Source organism: Panthera leo, chromosome A1, assembly GCF_018350215.1.
Source record: "Panthera leo isolate Ple1 chromosome A1, P.leo_Ple1_pat1.1, whole genome shotgun sequence".
In the NCBI taxonomy this organism is placed as follows: Eukaryota; Metazoa; Chordata; class Mammalia; order Carnivora; family Felidae; genus Panthera; species Panthera leo.
Genome location: NC_056679.1, coordinates 159,954,657 through 159,972,001, shown reverse-complemented (window position 1 = coordinate 159,972,001; position 17,345 = coordinate 159,954,657). Strand labels below are relative to the sequence as shown.

The following is a 17,345-nucleotide window of genomic DNA, read 5'->3' as shown; positions in this document are numbered from 1 at the left end:
TACTAGTATTGAATTCCCACAATACATCAGACTATATGCTTTACATCTCTTAATCTTCACAGTAATCCTTAAGTATATTTATTATTTCCATGTGCAGAAACCTGAGGCTTGTCTAATGGGTGTACATATATAAATATAATTAACAATGAGAAGAAAGAGCTAGAAAGCTAGGAAAAAATAGGTTAGGGTTAAACTTCAGAGCATTCAATCAGGTTAGCCCTGAATTTCCCCCATAATTATTTGTCAAAAACTTCTTTCAAAACTTCCCCCAAAGAACTCCTTTTGAATGGTATTGATCTTAAAACAGTAATTAGGAGAGGGAACAAGGCTTGAAATGAGAATTTAGTTCAGTATGTTTGTTCTTTAGCATAGTAAATATAGTTGTTTGTTTATGTATTACTATGTCAGGCATTTAATCTTTTATTAATATTTCTGTGGAAAAGCAGTTTACCTTTTATCAGTGTATCCTATAGCATTCCTTCCCTATCTTTCCAGAGTCTAACCTACAGTTTCTTGACTTTGTCAGTCCATTCCTAGTCCTTTATCAGGGCCAGTTTCTTCTGTTGCCGATCTGATGGTAAGGGAAGCAGCTGCTCCTTGTTGCCATTTTCTTAGATTATTTTATTCATTCTTCCTTTGTGTGCCATTGCAGACTTAGTTTCCAGTTCCTGTGATAAAAAAGCAAAAAATACTTGAAGACTTCTTTTTCTTGTAATACAGAAGAATCTTTGTTTATTCACTTGAGAATATATTCTTTTCATGTACCCATTATAGGTCTTGGTGGTTTTTTTTTTTTAGTTTAAAGGACTGATTTGAGTCTAGAGTTGAGTGCAGATAAAGGAGGTGTTGCTATGCTGTCATATGCTAGGTTAAGCTAAAAGATTCTCCTAAAGTAAAGTATTTCCTACCCACAAACATATGAAAATCTAAATAAAATAGTGCAAGTGGGCAAAAAATAGGCACACTGCTAAACTTCAAAGAAGGCTTCATTGTGCCAGCAATAAAAAAGACCTCAAAGCCAGCATTAGGAGCAGTAAGCTCTGATCAAACATGGCAGCACAGGGGTATTTGCAGGGGATATGGGGTCTCTGGACAGCAGGGTGAGATTGGAATTGAAAATAAGTGTTTGACAATGGAATTAAGTCTCCTTAAAGTTGGGACCCTGTGTTGTATGGATAAATTAGAGTATAGTGATGAAGATATTTTGAAATCTGTGAAGAGCTACTTTAAGTTTTGTCTAAACTAGAGTATAATTGAGAGAAAGGACCATAGGGTCCAAGCCAATAACATAAATGAATGAAGTTGTCTGAATATAAGACACTTGTTTGTGGGAGGTGACCAGTGAAGGTCATGCAGAGATTTGGTGATTATGTGCATCATTGGAAGGAACCAGTGCTACTTGGATATAGACAATTGTGACCATGTGGGAAATAGATTCAGTGTTCTAGATTTTCTGTTTCCTCAAAATTATTTTCCCCCAAACAATTTTTATTTTTTTTACATTTATTTATTTATTTATTTATTTATATTTGAGAAAGAGAGAGAGCACGTGAGAAGGGGAGGGGGCAGAGAGTGAGAGAATCTAAGCAGGCATGGGGAACCTAACGCAGGGCTTGATCCCACGATCCTGGGATCATGACCTGAGCTTAAAATCAAGAGTTGGACGCTCAGCTAACTTCACCACCCAGGCACCCCTCCCCCAAACAATTTTATTTTTTTATTTTTTTTTAACGTTTATTTATTTTTGAGACAGAGAGAGACACAGCATGAACGGGGGAGGGGCAGAGAGAGAGGGAGACACAGAATCAGAAGCAGGCTCCAGGCTCTGAGCCATCAGCCCAGAGCCCGACGCGGGGCTCGAACACGCGGACTGCGAGATCGTGACCTGAGCTGAAGTCGGACGCTTAACCGACTGAGCCCCCAAACAATTTTAAATTAGATGACTTAGAGAAAGAAAAAAATCTGAAAGAAGAAAAGTAGAGGCAGAGAAACCAGGAGGAAGGAACAAGACAACTTTGAAAGACTTATTAGGCTTATGATATTTTGAATAAAAAGCCAAGAGGTGGTAGTACTGTTTACTTACATATTTTTAGAGTCTGTTAGAGTCCTAGAAAGTAGGGGTAGAATTAAGTAAAATATCCAGGCAATACAACTATCTTAATCATGTACCACTGCCAGAAATCTTGCTAGGTGTCTTATGTAATCTGGGGTGGAGATTTAGAATAACTTGATTGGAGAAGTGAGGGATGAGTAGAGTAGGAGCACTAATGAATAGTGCAGAAAAGTTGCAAAAATAGTACCAAGAAATTCTTTATATACCCTTTGCTCAGGTTTGCTACTTTAACTTTTTGCCTTTATATTTATATATGTGATGTATACATAATACGTATTTATTTTTCCTGAATTATTTAAGAGCACATTGGAAAAACCATGCCACTTTACACCTTAGAATATATGTATTCCAAGAATATAGGCATTCCCTTACATAAGGCATGTATAGTTATTAAATTTACATTGATAGAATAATCTTCAGTCAGTAGTCAGTTTGGTCAATCCTAGTCATCTTTCCATATAGAGTCCAGTCTGAGATCACATATTGTATTTGGCTGTCATGTCTCTTTAATCTCCTTTAATCTGGAACACTTCCTTTTGGTTTTTCATGGCATTAGTATTTTGAAGATGATAGGCTAGTTATTTTATAAAATATATTTCTTAATTTGGGCTTGTCTTCTATTCACTTTGGATTAGATCCAAGTAATGCATCCCATACCACATGCATCCCTGGCTGGAGTACTGTGTAAGTGGTGATATATCTTTCTCAGATATATCTGGAGGCTCATGTTGCCTGTTGGTCCCTATTCACTATGTTTGTTTCGATTACCAGGACAGGGTGGTTTCCGGTTTTTCATCTGGTTTCTCATTTATCAGTTACACCAGAAAACAATTTCTAAGAAGACACCTTGAGACTGTGCAGGTATCTTACTCATCAAACTCTATCCCTAGATTTAGTGTCTCTTGATGATTCTCGCCCAAACTAGTATTTCTCTGGTGATTGAAAATGGTAATTTTCTAACACTGCTCTCCTGGCCATATTGACCAATTGGTGGTCAGAGCCCTATCAGAGCTCTCCACTGTCTTTATTTCTGCCTGTCTGCCTACCTACCTACTTATTATCAGCATGGACTTGAGGATTCCTGTTTTATTTACTGGGTAGTAACCTTTGATGGACTGTTCCTATGCTTAGGTCAGATTTGCCAATGAAAGCTTCTTCAAGTTGGCTCCTATGTCCTGTTATGTTTGTTTGTTTTTTCCTGTTCTTTTGAAATGCCTCCATTTCTTTCTTCTTTCTTTCTTCTTTCTTTCTTTCTTTCTTTCTTTCTTTCTTTCTTTCTTTCTTTCTTTCTTTCTTTCTTTCTTTTGCTTTTGGGTATAGCAGGATAGTTTAGGTTCGTCTTGTACTTTCCCTGTCTCTGGAATCTGCCATTTTTCAAAGGACTCCCAGTTTATTTAAGTGTGGAATAGTACTTAGCTATCAGGATCTGGGTGCTAGGCGATTATAAAATTTGAAACTTTAAAGGGATATGTTTACATTGGTTGATAAGTAGCAAATCAAAACATATGCTGTCAAATACAAAAAGATATATGCAGTGGGCCATGTTTTTAGGCTTGGAAGCAAAGCATATTCATCTTTGAGGGACAAAGTGAAACTGTGATACATCTACAAAATGGAGTATGTGTAGTTGCATAAAGGGAGAGGAAACAAATCTGCTGTAGAATGATCTCCAGAATACAATGTATATATATCATTTAAGAGTGTAAATATGTTAATGATTTTTTATGAAAGAGGAGATATATACAAATATATCCTTATTCATAATTTGCTTATATTGAAGAAAAGGGAAAGTACATTTAGAACTTTAAAAAAGAACTATAGGGGGAGACGACATAGTGTAGAGGAGACAAAGATGGAAAGTAGATTTTGACTTTAACTTCTGTAGCCCTCACATTGGATCCAAGTAAATAACAAAGCAAAATTAAGTCAAAATGAGTAAAAAGCAGTATCTAAAATGAAGAAAGGCAAATGATCCTAAGTAACCAAATTGGTGGCTCTACAGCAATAAATTATTTCAGTTGTTTTAAAGCAATAATTTGATTCTAGGATTATTCTTAGGACAAAAGAATTTTAAAGAGATTTTAACATTTAGTAATCATGTTATTAATAAGGTATCATTTTGGAGCTATTATATACATTCTCAGGTAAGGAAATAAATAATTTTAATGTCATTTGGAACAAAGAAACTCAACCCAAGTGATACTATAAATATATAACCGAAAAAATAAAAACCTACAAATTTAAATTGGAAATGTTAGTATAAATTCTTAATGCATTGTCTTTAAAAATGTATGTTACTAGTTCATTCCATTAAAAACAATCTTAAAAACAGTGACCAATCCCATAGTAATAGACTCACCTAGTACTCAGATTGCAATTTAAGTTCTAATCTAAACAAAAGCATTTTGATGAAATGGCTGGATTACATTTTGAAGCAGGAAATACACAAGATGAGCCTGGTTCATCTTGTCAGACAAGAAAGTAAGGAAGCTATCAAAGACTACTTGAGGTCTTGTCAAAAGGACTCTGGAACTAATAAAGTATTTCCTGTGGGCTAAAGATGGGACAATTTGGACATCAAGAATGATATAGTGGATTAAAACTTATCAAAGAATTCAAAACCATGAGTTCATGAGACATAAAAACTATTGGTCAACTTTGAAAGGATGCTAGCAACTTAACTCAATTTCAAAACTAACAAATATAAGGAAAACAAATAAAAATGGCTTTCAGGTATGAACTGTAACTTAAGGTTAACAAACATGAGGGAAAGTTAATTAACGAATAAATGATATAATGGGTAAGTGAAGAATAGTGTATCACCATCTTACTGCCTCTAAATGAATAGATGATAAAGCCATATGATCAGTGGCTGCTAAAAAATTAGGTGTAGAGGTTATAGGGAACTGTGTAATGGATGGATAAGGCTGAAAATGCCAACTAAAATTTATCTTTACTTAAAAAGAGACAACCAAACTTCAGTTTGTTCTAAGTCCACAACAAGTGTTTAAAAATATTTTTGCTAAAAGAAAAGCTGAAGTTGAATCTGAACCTCTTGTTCTAACAGTTTACAAGAAATAGGGCCAGGAAAATATGTTAATACCACAGAGTTACAGTAAGCAAAATCTGAAAAAGCAGAAAAAACGACCTAATATTTTCCACAAAATAAATTGCAAGGGAATGCAAAAAGGAAGAGGGAACTGTCACATTAAGAAGACTTAAAGAGTTAGAGAAAAAAAAAAAAAAAAAAAACATATGATTTTACTCATCTATGGAATTTAAGAAACAAAACAAATGAGCAAAGGGGGGAAAAAAAGGCAAACCAAAAAACAGACTTTTAACATAGAAAACAAACTGATGGTTACCAGAAGAGGTCAGGTGGGAAGATGCGTGAAATAGGTGATGGAGATTAAGGAGTACCCTTGTGATGAGCAGGTGATATATGGAAGTGTTAAAGCACTCTGTTGTACACCTGAAACTAATACTACACTGTATGTTAACTAGAATTTAAGTAAAAACTTAAAAAAAAAGATACAAGTGCAATGTGTGAACCTTTAATGTTCAGGAGTAACTCATGCTTTAAAGGTATAGTACTGTTTTTTTGGATATTTAAAAATAGTGTTCATTTATAATACTTTTAATACTTAAATATTTATGGATAAAATTTTAGAGTGCCTGAGATGTGTGTCTTTGGGAAGCTAGATTGTTGGAAACAAGATTGGTAAGAGTTGGTAATTGTGAAGCTGGTTTTTAGATATATGGTAATTCATTCTATTGCTCTCTTGTTTATATTTGAAGTTGAGTATAAAAACAAGCCCCAAAAAAGACTTTAATTTGAATTGCTCTTTTATTTTTTAAATGCTGTGTTTCTATTTAATTTACTGTAAGAAACAATATAATTTTATCAAAGTGCCTATAAACTTAACGGTGGATTTTCTTGTGTACATTGAGAAAGGTGAGGAAAAGAATTCAGTGTTTCTAGTAACTACTGCTTTATTGTTATTGTGCTAGTGAGATTTAATATAAATAATAAGGATAACTCTTAAGTGGCTTATGTTTAAAAAGTTACTGGTATTGGTTATTACCTAAATAAATAAAATGTTGGGGCGCCTGGGTGGCGCAGTCGGTTAAGCGTCCGACTTCAGCCAGGTCACGATCTCGCGGTCTGTGAGTTCGAGCCCCGCGTCAGGCTCTGGGCTGATGGCTCGGAGCCTGGAGCCTGTTTCCGATTCTGTGTCTCCCTCTCTCTCTGCCCCTCCCCCTTTCATGCTCTGTCTCTCTCTGTCCCAAAAATAAATAAAAAACGTTGAAAAAAAAATTAAAAAATAAATAAATAAAATGTTAGAGCTCAGCAGTATTTCTTGTAGGCAGATATAATTGTGACTTTTATACAGGAATTCTAACCCATGTATCTTGGATTTATGTGGAAATCCATCTACCCATCATTTTAAAAAAACGTTTATTTATTTTGAGAGAAATAGAACACATGTATGTGTGTGTTTGAGTGAGGGAGGGGCAGAGAAAGAGGAGAAAGAGAATCCCAAGCAGATACCACGCTGTCCATGTGTGCAGAGCCCATTGCAGGGCTCCATCCCATGAAGTGTGAAATCAGGACCTGAGCCAAAATAAAGAGTTGGACACCTGACTGACTGAGCCACCCAGGTGTCTCCCCCCTCCCTATTTTTTTTATTTTAGAGCATGAGTAGGGGAGAGGGACAGAAGGAGAGAGAATCTTAAGCACACTCCACACTTAGTTTGGAGCCTGACGCAGGGCTGGATCCCATGACCCTGGGATCATGACCTCAGCTGAAATCAAGAGTTGGTTGCTTAATCAACTGAGCCACCCAGGCGCCCCACCCATCAAACACATTGAGTTCTTTGTTTGGTGTAAAGGGCAACAAGTAAAAATCTCAACACTCTAAGAACATACGATATGATAGAATATTAAAGATGAGATACCAAAAAAAAAAAAAAAAAAGCCATGAAAGAAAGCAGAACTATAGTGATCATTGCATAGTATACTCACAGCCAAGATAGTAGTATGTATACAGTGTTTTGGGAGTGCTGAGGGAGGATACCTAATTTACAGTTGGTTTGGGAATACTCTGGAGTCAGGAGAGATTTGTTGGAGAAGTGCCTCTGAGATGAGGCTCAAGTAGGAATTATGTAGTGAGGGAAAAAAGAGAAGTACTTGTACAAAAGCAGGAAGTAGAAAGAGAAACCGGCTCTCAGAATTACAAATAGTTTACCATTTGTAGAACTAAAGGTGTAAGTGGCTGGAAATAGGTTGGCAAAGACAGATTCCTGAAAGGCCTCATAGGTACTTGCACTTTATTATAGAAACACTGAAAACTTCAAAAAAAAAAAAAAAAAAAAGGAGGGCCATGCCCAGACTTTTATTCTGGAAAGAGCATCTTATAGCAGTGAGCTGAAACAGAATTACTTTATTAGGGAAACATTAGTCACCGATTTTAGCTCATAATTTTATGTCTCAATATAGATATTTTTTCCTAAACCTGTGTCAATTTTTCTTGAAATTTTTAGGATTTTATTTTTAAAAAACTTATGTAAAACATATACATGGTTTGAATCTGATGATTCATTTCAGACCTTGTTCCCTCTACTCTTCCCTCTGTCCCACCCTCTGTAGTTAACCATTTTTAACTTAATTGTTGGTTTATCTTGCCATTATTCTTTTTTTTAAAAATATAGGCAAATATGTATGTTTTTCCATTATACAAAGGAAGCATAGTATAAAACATTGCTTTGTATTTTGGATTTTTTTTTAATTAAAAAAAAAAATTTATTTTTAGTCTTTATTTACTTTTGAGAGACAGAGTGTGAGTAGGGGAGGAGCAGAGAGAGAGGGAGACACAGAATCCGAAGCAGCTCCAGACTCTGAGCTGTCAGCACAGAGCCCGACGTGGGGCTGGAACCCACGAACCGTGAGATCATAACCTGAGCCAAAGTCGGACGCTCAACCGACTGAGCCACACAGGCTCATGTATTTTTTTTTTTTTTTTAATTTAACTATATCCTGGAGATTGTTCTGTGACAGTATGTAAGATATTTCTTACTTAATCTTTGTATATATTCTTAATCCTACAAAAAGCAACTAAATAAAATAAATTCTTTGTGCTTCTAATGCATAAGGTGAAGACATTCTATAATAAATCTGTGTCATTAGAGTAACCTAGATTCAGGCTGTTTGCTTTTATCTCCATCCAGAACTACTTCTACCTGAAGAGTATGAAAGGAAATATTCCCACTTTCACTTAGAGTTTTGTTATATTAACAAGGAATTTTGACCAGCCATTCATCTGGAATGGCTAATCAAGACATAATCAAAAATATAGGCCCATGATAGTCCCCCAAATTCAGTCATTCTCATGTGTCTGCTTTTCAAGTATCTATTGAGCACCCTCATTGTGTAAGGTGCTATTGTTAGGTACTCTGGAAAAAATAAATGGTATCCTCAAGAAGCTTACAAGAAATCACAGAGATACCCCTCTGCTTCATACTCCTTTTCTGTCAACTGCACTTTTTTCTCAGTGTTCCCCAATTACTTTTCTTAGACTTGCTTGTATCTTCAGTGCTCCCCATACGCCTGGATCTGTTATCTTAAAAATAGCACACAGAACAGCATTTATTGGTAGATATGACTGTCATCTCTCCATACCAAGTTAGAGGTTCTTTTAATGGTAAAACTTAGTCTTTCCCAGTCTAATAACATACCTCTTAGTAAAATTTATTGAGTAAATGAGTTATCTCTTAGTGGGTTAATGGAGAAACAAAATTCTGTGTCAGGAAAAATATCTTCTTACTATTCTTGCTGAAATTTCTCAGAAGGGACCTGAGTAAAATATGGGTAAGTGGGGTTTGTTGTTTGCTTATTTATTAATTAAAAGGCATTGTGTTGTTTTTGATCTCTGAGCCATGTGACCATTGGTTAGAAATTGTGGCAAAAGTGATCTTAGTATCACAGCCATTAAAAGGCAAATTTTGCTTACTGTTTTCTGTGAAGAAAAACATTTATTCCTCTAGATTCCCAGATTTTAAAAATATGCATATGTTCACACTTTGAGCATTTTAATTTATATCTAACTTTTGGAATCAAAAGTCTTCTTTCATATTTTTATGTCTCTGTTTCCATGTGAATACTAAACTCCTTGCTCTAGAAAAGGAGATATTACTTTTATAAATGAATTACTTTTAATATTGCTATTTCCCTAGAGTAATACCTCCATCTGGTGGTATTTCTGAAAATTACAGCAGAGGACATGAAGTTGAATTTAGCCGTGTTGTGTATACACAAGCTATATTACCTGTCGTTTGTCATAAAGTCTGGTGAAATTATATCAAAAGCTGAGTCTATTATGTGTGTAAAAAATTTAATGCCCTAGTTTTCAACAATTCATATGTAAATACTTTGTGAATAAACGGCCTTGGAAATAATAGTAATTTACACAATCACCTGTTTAGGCCAGACCATTTCTAGGTTACTTTGGACTGAAAATTAGTATTAGGAAAAAAAGGTAGTTTCTCAGTGAACTGTTAATTGTTTTCATAAGTGCATATACAGAGTTTAAGAAAGATTGTGAGAATTTACTATTATTTCATATTTACTGCTGTGGAACCATGACAGATTCAATGATTTCTTCAGAGAAGCAATTACTGATTCTATCTTTCAGTAAATTGTATTTGATCATAGCTTAATATCAATAAATTATTTTCCCCTGGAATGAAAGAACATAGATATAAATTTGAAAATAAGTAGAAGATACAAATTTTTTTCTAACTGTGACTGTGAGAATTTTCAGGATGTGTATCCTTTTTTTTCACACAATTTCTACATTATATTTACTATGGTTAAATATTAAATAGCCTTTTAAGGATAAGGATTATGCCTTCAATTTCTTGTTTTCCCAAGTTCGTAGCCCAGAATTCTGTAATTTGATAGATTTTGCTCATTATCTTTGAGAAAGATTGTGGTCTGATTGCTTATGTTTTTGCCAAAATTGTACTAAATTTATCAAGTACGTCAGTTACTATAGATTAACATTAATTTTTTTTTTCTATTTGTTTGGCTGTAGAAAGTTGAAATATGACATACAATTTAATGCTTTGGGGCTTTCTGCTGACTTAAGGAAAATTAAATTCCTAATAAATTTTGGTCGAAATCTGTTTATTTTCAAATTGTAGCCAGTCGGATGATGATTCTGGGTCAGCTTCAGGCTCTGGATCTGGTTCAAGTTCTGGAAGCAGTAGTGATGGAAGCAGTAGCCAAACAGGTAGCAGTGACTCTGAATCTGGATCTGAATCGGGCAGTCAGTCAGAGTCTGAGTCAGACACTTCCCGAGAAAACAAAGTCCAAGCAAAACCACCGAAAGTTGATGGAGCTGAGGTAATAAATACAATATCCTGAAAGGTAGATTTCTTGTACTACTTTGGGAAAATTTATAACATTGGTTTATAGCATTCTTAATCTAGCTTTTAGAAAACATTAATTTTAAACACTGAAATTACTTTCAGTGATTCTTAAACTTGTGGTTAAATATCTCAAAAATGGTTAATTGGCTTGGAAGAGAAGCTGTCAAGCAAGTACAAAATAAACACACAAATACAACTTTCTAATGCATAAACTGAATTTCATAAATATTTATTGTTTCATGGATAAAAATTAAAGGCTTTGTGAGGTCTTTCTGTTAATCTTAGTGTGTCTGATCTCTCCTTTCAAGATCTTCAAAGGAGATACTTTGTTGCTAATAGCAGGCGAATCTAATCGATTTGCTTCCTTGAAGATACTTGGTAGATAGGCTAAGGGTCCCTCTGAACAAAGCTTCTGTAAGATTTACTAAAACCTGTCTATACCTCATAATAGAATACAGTAGTGTTACTTAGAGTGTCAGTCATGATAAGATGGTTGGCCAGGATATACATTAACACACTTCTTTTATGGAGGCAGTCTTGTTATCTAATAAATAAAAAGTTCGTTGAACTGAAACTGCTTAGTGACATAGTTTATTTGCATTCTGACACAAGCTCTTCATCTTCACATCAATTAAAAAACTGGGCACTTTTTGAGTAGCACTGGTGTCACATATTGTCACTTTGTTTTTTGAAAATAATATTCCACATCAAAGAATATGTTGATTAATATTGTTTGTCTCAGCACACCATAAGTTTTTTTATATGCAACTAAGCTCAGAAGTTTAATTGCTATAATACCGTATTACATATAATGTAAGGAAAATAGTCTGAATTTATTATTTGGAGGCAGTGAAAATGTTCAGTAATTTAACCTTGTTAAAATTTTTTTCAAAACTTCATCCTTCACTAGTTCATATTTCTTTTTATGATAGTTTTGGAAATCTAGCCCTAGTATTCTGGCTGTTCAGAGATCTGCAATGCTCAAGAAGCAGCAGCAGCAGCAGCAGCAGCATCAAGCTTCATCTAATAGTGGATCAGAAGAGGTGAGTTTTCATTATGAAAGCTCTTATTTTAAAAGTAGATATAATGTGCCATCATTTAATTAGGTGTAGATATTTATGAAATTATTAGAAATAGTAAATGTTTTGAAAGGATAAGGAAATAACTATGTTTATATGTATCAAGAGCCTCGAAGTATCAATATACTGCTATCCAATAATTCCAATTTTAGGAATTAATCCAAAATAACCAGTGAAAGTGTATGTGCATTTGTGCATCACAGCAAAACTGGAAATAAACTAAATGTGAATACTATGTGCACAGATATACACATTTGTCTATTAAACCATATTTGTTACTCATATTGAATAACAGAATTCTCAATATGTTTTTAAGAATACAGGCTACAGCTTTAAACAGTATAGTTCCTATGCACACAAAAGCACACCTGCATATTTGCATGGAAACATTTAGGAAGAACTATATCAAAAGCTGTCTAGGGACACCTAGGTGTCTCAGTCGGTTAAGTATCCGATTTTGGTTCAGGTCATGATCTTGTGCCTGGTGGGTTTGAGCCCTGCATCATGCTCTGTGCAGACAGCTCAGTGCCTGGAGCCTGCTTCAGATTCTGTCTGTCTGTCTGTCTGTCTCTCTCTCTCTCTCTGTCTCTGTCTCTGTCTCTGCCCCTCCCCTGCTCATGCTCTGTGTCTCTCTCTTTCTCTCAAAAATAAATAAACTTAAAAAAAAAATTAAAAGAAAAAAAAGCTAATGGGGAAGAAAAATACTGAATCAAAATTTGACATACCAACAATTAGAATTCCTTTTGAAGGCCATACTAAGCAACAATAATGGTCTCTAAAGATAGTGGATTGTAATGTTTTCTTAATTTTAGTGGCTGTTGTAAATTTGTAATAAAGATGTTATTAATTACTTTATGTGCTAATGATATAAATATAACATGGGAAAAAAGCTTTACAGTTAGTGTTATTAGCAAAGTGAATGTTAAATAGTATGACAAGCAAAAATTTGATATCATGGTCAAATTCTAATCATTAATAGCATTGACCTTGGTTTTTTTTTTTTCTCTGTAGGATTCTTCAAGCAGTGAAGATTCTGATGACTCATCAAATGAAGTCAAAAGGAAAAAACATAAAGAGTATGTTATTTTGTTCAATTGATCATTTTCATATCAGGAAGACCCTATTGATTTTGTGTTTCTTTTATGAAAAATTATTGCCAGAAGTAGACTTTTGTAAATTCTTGGCTCATGACATTTTATTAGGTTAACTTAAACCATTAATCCATAACATTTATCTTTCTGTGAGGACCTGAGATTTTTTTGTGCCACTTGTTTATTGTCTGTGATCCCTCTCTCCAGAGGGGTGTTTTTAAACTCAAGAGATCCGGGGGTGCCTGGGTGGCTCAGTCAGTTAAGCGTCCAACTTCGGCTCAGGTCATGATCTCATGGTCCATGAGTTCAACCGCCGCGTCAGGCTCTGTGCTGACCGCTCAGAGCCTGGAGCCTGCTTCAGATTCTGTGTCTCCCTCTCTCTCTGCCCCTCCCCCGTTCATGCTCCGTCTCTCTCTGTCTCAAAAATAAATAAACATTAAAAAAAAAACCAAAACTCGAGAGATCCGCCTAGTCATAGTATCAGAAAATATTAATAACTTGGGAAACCTACATAGAAATGTAGGACCAGTGGATGATGAATAGTGGGTATTTCTGTTAAATTTTTGTTAATAGCTATCTTACTTTTAATCTGCATGTGAAATTTACTTTCCTGTAGAACTCATTTAGAGACTCACTATAATTTCCTCAAGATCTTGACCTGGAACGTGTTTGAGTACTTCAGATTTTCACTTATTTAGATGGTCTGGGTTTTTTTTTGTTTTTTGTTTTTAAGTTTATTTATTTATTTTGAGAGAGTGTGTATGTACATGCATGAGCAGGTAAGGGGCAGAGAGGGAGAGAGGAGAGAGAGAATCCAAGCAGGCTCCATTCTGTGAATGCAGAGCCTGACATGGGGCTCAATCCCGTGAACCATGAGATCATGACCTGAGCCAAAATCAAGAGTCAGACACTCAACCGACTAAACAACCCATGTGCTCTTGGTCTGAGTTTTTTTCTCCCTTGTTTTGTCAAAAATACTGTTCGATTGTCTATGTCTTATTTTTCTACTTTCCTTGGCTGTCCTGCAGTTTTACTTTGGTATATCTACCTTTGGATTTGTTATTTATTTGTTCCACTTTATTCACTCCTGTTACACATCTTTAACATGAAGATTCCTATCTTTTATTAGTTTCTGAAAATCCAGTCATTGTATCCCTGGACATTTTCTCATTTTGTAAATATCCCTGGTACTACTTTAATATATATCTTTTTTACTGGATTGTGTCTGTGGTAGATATCTATTGGATCATCCATCTTCTGTGTAAATCTTACTGTATCCTGTTTTTTATCCCTTTATTGCTGTGTTACATCCTGGCTAATTTCCTCAGATCTGTCTACTGGTTTACTAGAAGTTTACTAGTTTACATTTTCAACTACTGTGTCTCATCAGCTCTATAACTCTTCCGCTGAGTTAGTAATTTCTAAACTTGGCATAGGTGCAGGCAAGGACTATTTTTAAAACTAGTGATTTGGGATGATGGGTAGGTTTGGTTAGGTATAAAGGTCACAATGTGTATTATAAGAAATATGGAGACATTTTCATATATTTTACCTATTTGTTGCTATTTCTAGTGTGCATACTCTCAAAAGATCTCAAGATAAAAAAGGGATTACTTCCCTGTTACGGTTTTACCATGAACCAGATTTTATCATATGTGCTTGCTTATGGAACCCTTAGCATAGTCATAATTGATGCTTGAGGTACAGAGCAGTGGAGTAGAAGAGTAGCTGTGAGACTAGTTAGGGCATATATATATAAGAATTTAATGTGTATCTTCCACTTGAAGTTGATATTATAGCAGAATATTAATGTGTACATCCAGTAATTTTTCTCTACATGTTTACTAGAATTGAATAGACTGAGTATAAACTCAAATTAGCAATAAAGCTAAGATAATAATTGAATGTTGGTTAAAATGCACTAGTTTTTTTTCTTTATTACATTTTTCTATACTGAGTATATTTTAGGTTTCTTTATGAACATGTATTACTTTAAAAATAAGTTCCAGGGTGTGTTTTTTTTTTAAGTTTACTTATTTATTTTGAGAGAGGGACAGCGAGCGTACGTGAGGAAGGGGCAGAGAGAGGGAGAGAGAGGGAATCTCAAGAAGATTCCTCACTGTCAGCGCAGAGCCCAATGTGGGGCTCAGACCCATGGACAATGAGATCGTGACCTGAGCTGAAGTCCGATGCTTAACCAACTAAGCCACCCAGGCGCCCAGAGTGTATATTTTTAAAAATCACACTCTCCAGAAAATTAAAATGAAAGAGATTAGAATCTTTTTTTTTATGAGAGAGCAAGTATAATTATACAGGATTTTCAAAATTAAACCCTTTGACTCTTTAAATTATCTTTCCATGTTTTCATTCGTAGTGATAATCAGAATAACATTTACTTATTTGCCACTCATTGAGGTATAACTAAATGATTAACAAAACCCTGGAGTTATAGGAGAACTGTATGAAGAATATTTTCCAGCATTTTTTTATTCTACACACATTTTAATATGTTAGTGTAAATGAAAGCAGCAATTTTTTTATATTAACTAAAACATAATTTGATTTTTTTTGTACTTTTATAAGAGGTAAAATGTGCTATACAATATAAGGATAAATAAACATACTTTGTATATTCTGTATACAGTGAAGATTGGCAAATGTCTGGGTCAGGATCTCCATCTCAATCTGGCTCAGATTCAGAATCTGAAGAAGAAAGAGATAAAAGCAGTTGTGATGAAACAGAATCTGATTATGAGCCAAAAAACAAAGTTAAAAGCAGGAAACCTCAAAATAGGTAAGTATAGTTCTCAGTTTCATGCTGGAAATTGTTGGTTACAGAGATACTCTTTTTGTATATAGTGTCGCATGTCTTGTTTTATGCCATTGTTTCTGTAAAACACCTCTATCTCTTGGTCTTCCTTAGATCTAAGGCAAAAAATGGAAAGAAAATTCTTGGACAAAAAAAGAGACAGCTTGATTCATCTGAGGAGGAGGATGATGAAGATTATGATAATGATAAAAGAAGTTCTCGTCGCCAAGCAACTGTCAATGTTAGCTATAAAGAAGATGAAGAAATGAAAACAGATTCCGATGACCTACTGGAAGTCTGTGGAGAGGATGTTCCTCAACCTGAGGAAGAGGAATTTGAAACAATAGAACGTTTTATGGATTGTCGGATTGGGAGAAAAGGAGGTATTTTCTTAAAAAACATATTTATTTGATTATTTCAGTGAGATTTACTAAAGTATTTCTTGAAGTTATTTCAGTTTTGAAAGTCAAGAGGGTGGCTTTTCTTCTGTTTTACTTGTTATAAACTATACTTTTCTTAGCCTGAGTATTTTCTCCCCACAAAAAGATCCATTTAACCTCACTTGACCTTACTTGATTTACTGCAGGTAATTAGAAAAAATTTTAACTTATGTATCAGAGTTTTTCTGTTATACCTCAATAATAGGTGTTATTTAGGTACTTTCAACTTTACAAATGGTTATTTCAAAATGTTTTTATGTAGGTTATTTTCAGTTATCTTGACATGCATTTTTTTTCTTTTCAGTTTTATTGAGATATGACGTAGAACGTTGTATAAGTTTAAGGTGGACATCATAATGACTTACATATATTGCAAAATGATTACCGCAATAAGTTTAGTTTCTATTTATCCATCATTTCATATAGGTAGAATAAGAAAAAAAAATTTTGTTATGATAATTTAGAATCTGTTCTCTGAGCAGCTTTTAAATATACCATACAGCAGTGTTAACTGTGGTCATTATGTTGTACTTTATATCCCCAATACTTACTTATTTGTCTTATAACTGGAAGTTTGTATGCATCTACATCATTATCCCCCCCCCCCCCCCCCGGTTGCCCCCCCAACCTACATCCACTCGCTGCCTCTATTAACTACAGTTCTGATTTCTTTTTCTATGAGGTTTTGTTTGCTTTAAATTACATGTATAAGTGAGATTATACAGTGTTTGTCTTTGACATTTCACTTGGAGTAATGCCCTCAGTGGTGTTCTACATTGTTGCAAATGTCAGGATTTCCTTCTTTTTTGTAGCTGAATAGTATTCTATCGTGTGTGTGTGTGTGTGTGTGTGTGTGTGTGTGTGTGTGTGTGTGTGTATCTCACATTTTCTTTATCTTTTTGCCTGTTGATGGATACTTAGGTTGTTTCCATGTCTTGGCTATTATAAATAAAGCTGCATTGAACATGAGGGCTGCAGATATCTCCAACATAATGATTTTGGACATGGCAGTTTTTAAAGATGATTTTTCATTATTTTATTTGTAGTTATCAGGCTGCCAGTCATAAGTTGTTATAAATTGCTGTATGATCTTAGGTGTGTCACTGACTTTTAACCTTGTTTTTTCTAATTTTAAAACTGAGGAGATTAAATTAGATGTTTCTGTTCTAAAATGCAGAGTTTCTTTTATGTGTGTGTAATACAATTTTACTTAAATTCTTGTACCCTGATATTTTGCCTATTTAAAAGAGAACTGGGGTGCCTGGGTGGTTCAGTTGGTTGGCCTACAGACCTCGGCACCAGATAATGGTGAGGCATGTGGGTGGCTCAGTCAGTTAAGTGTCCGACTTTGGCTCAGGTCATGATCTCACAGTTCATGGGTTT

General features: G+C 34.7%; 1 protein-coding gene and 1 long non-coding RNA gene across 3 annotated transcripts in view; one reads left to right on the top strand and one right to left on the bottom strand.

Annotated features, from left to right (window-relative positions):
• The window catches only part of CHD1 (chromodomain helicase DNA binding protein 1), a 76,141-nt gene that overhangs the window by 15,127 nt on the left and 43,669 nt on the right, over positions 1 to 17,345 (top strand). For both annotated transcript variants that reach the window (XM_042944378.1, XM_042944370.1), the window contains exons 3-7: positions 10,316 to 10,517; positions 11,476 to 11,586; positions 12,634 to 12,698; positions 15,358 to 15,507; positions 15,637 to 15,905. In XM_042944378.1, the coding sequence (XP_042800312.1) occupies positions 10,316 to 10,517; positions 11,476 to 11,586; positions 12,634 to 12,698; positions 15,358 to 15,507; positions 15,637 to 15,905 (797 nt within the window). The remainder of the gene's footprint in view (positions 1 to 10,315; positions 10,518 to 11,475; positions 11,587 to 12,633; positions 12,699 to 15,357; positions 15,508 to 15,636; positions 15,906 to 17,345) is intronic.
• LOC122223170 lies at positions 405 to 15,506 on the bottom strand. The gene is made up of 2 exons (XR_006204105.1): positions 15,338 to 15,506; positions 405 to 668 (listed from the first exon to the last, which is right to left on the bottom strand). It is a non-coding gene; the product is annotated as an uncharacterized LOC122223170 (long non-coding RNA).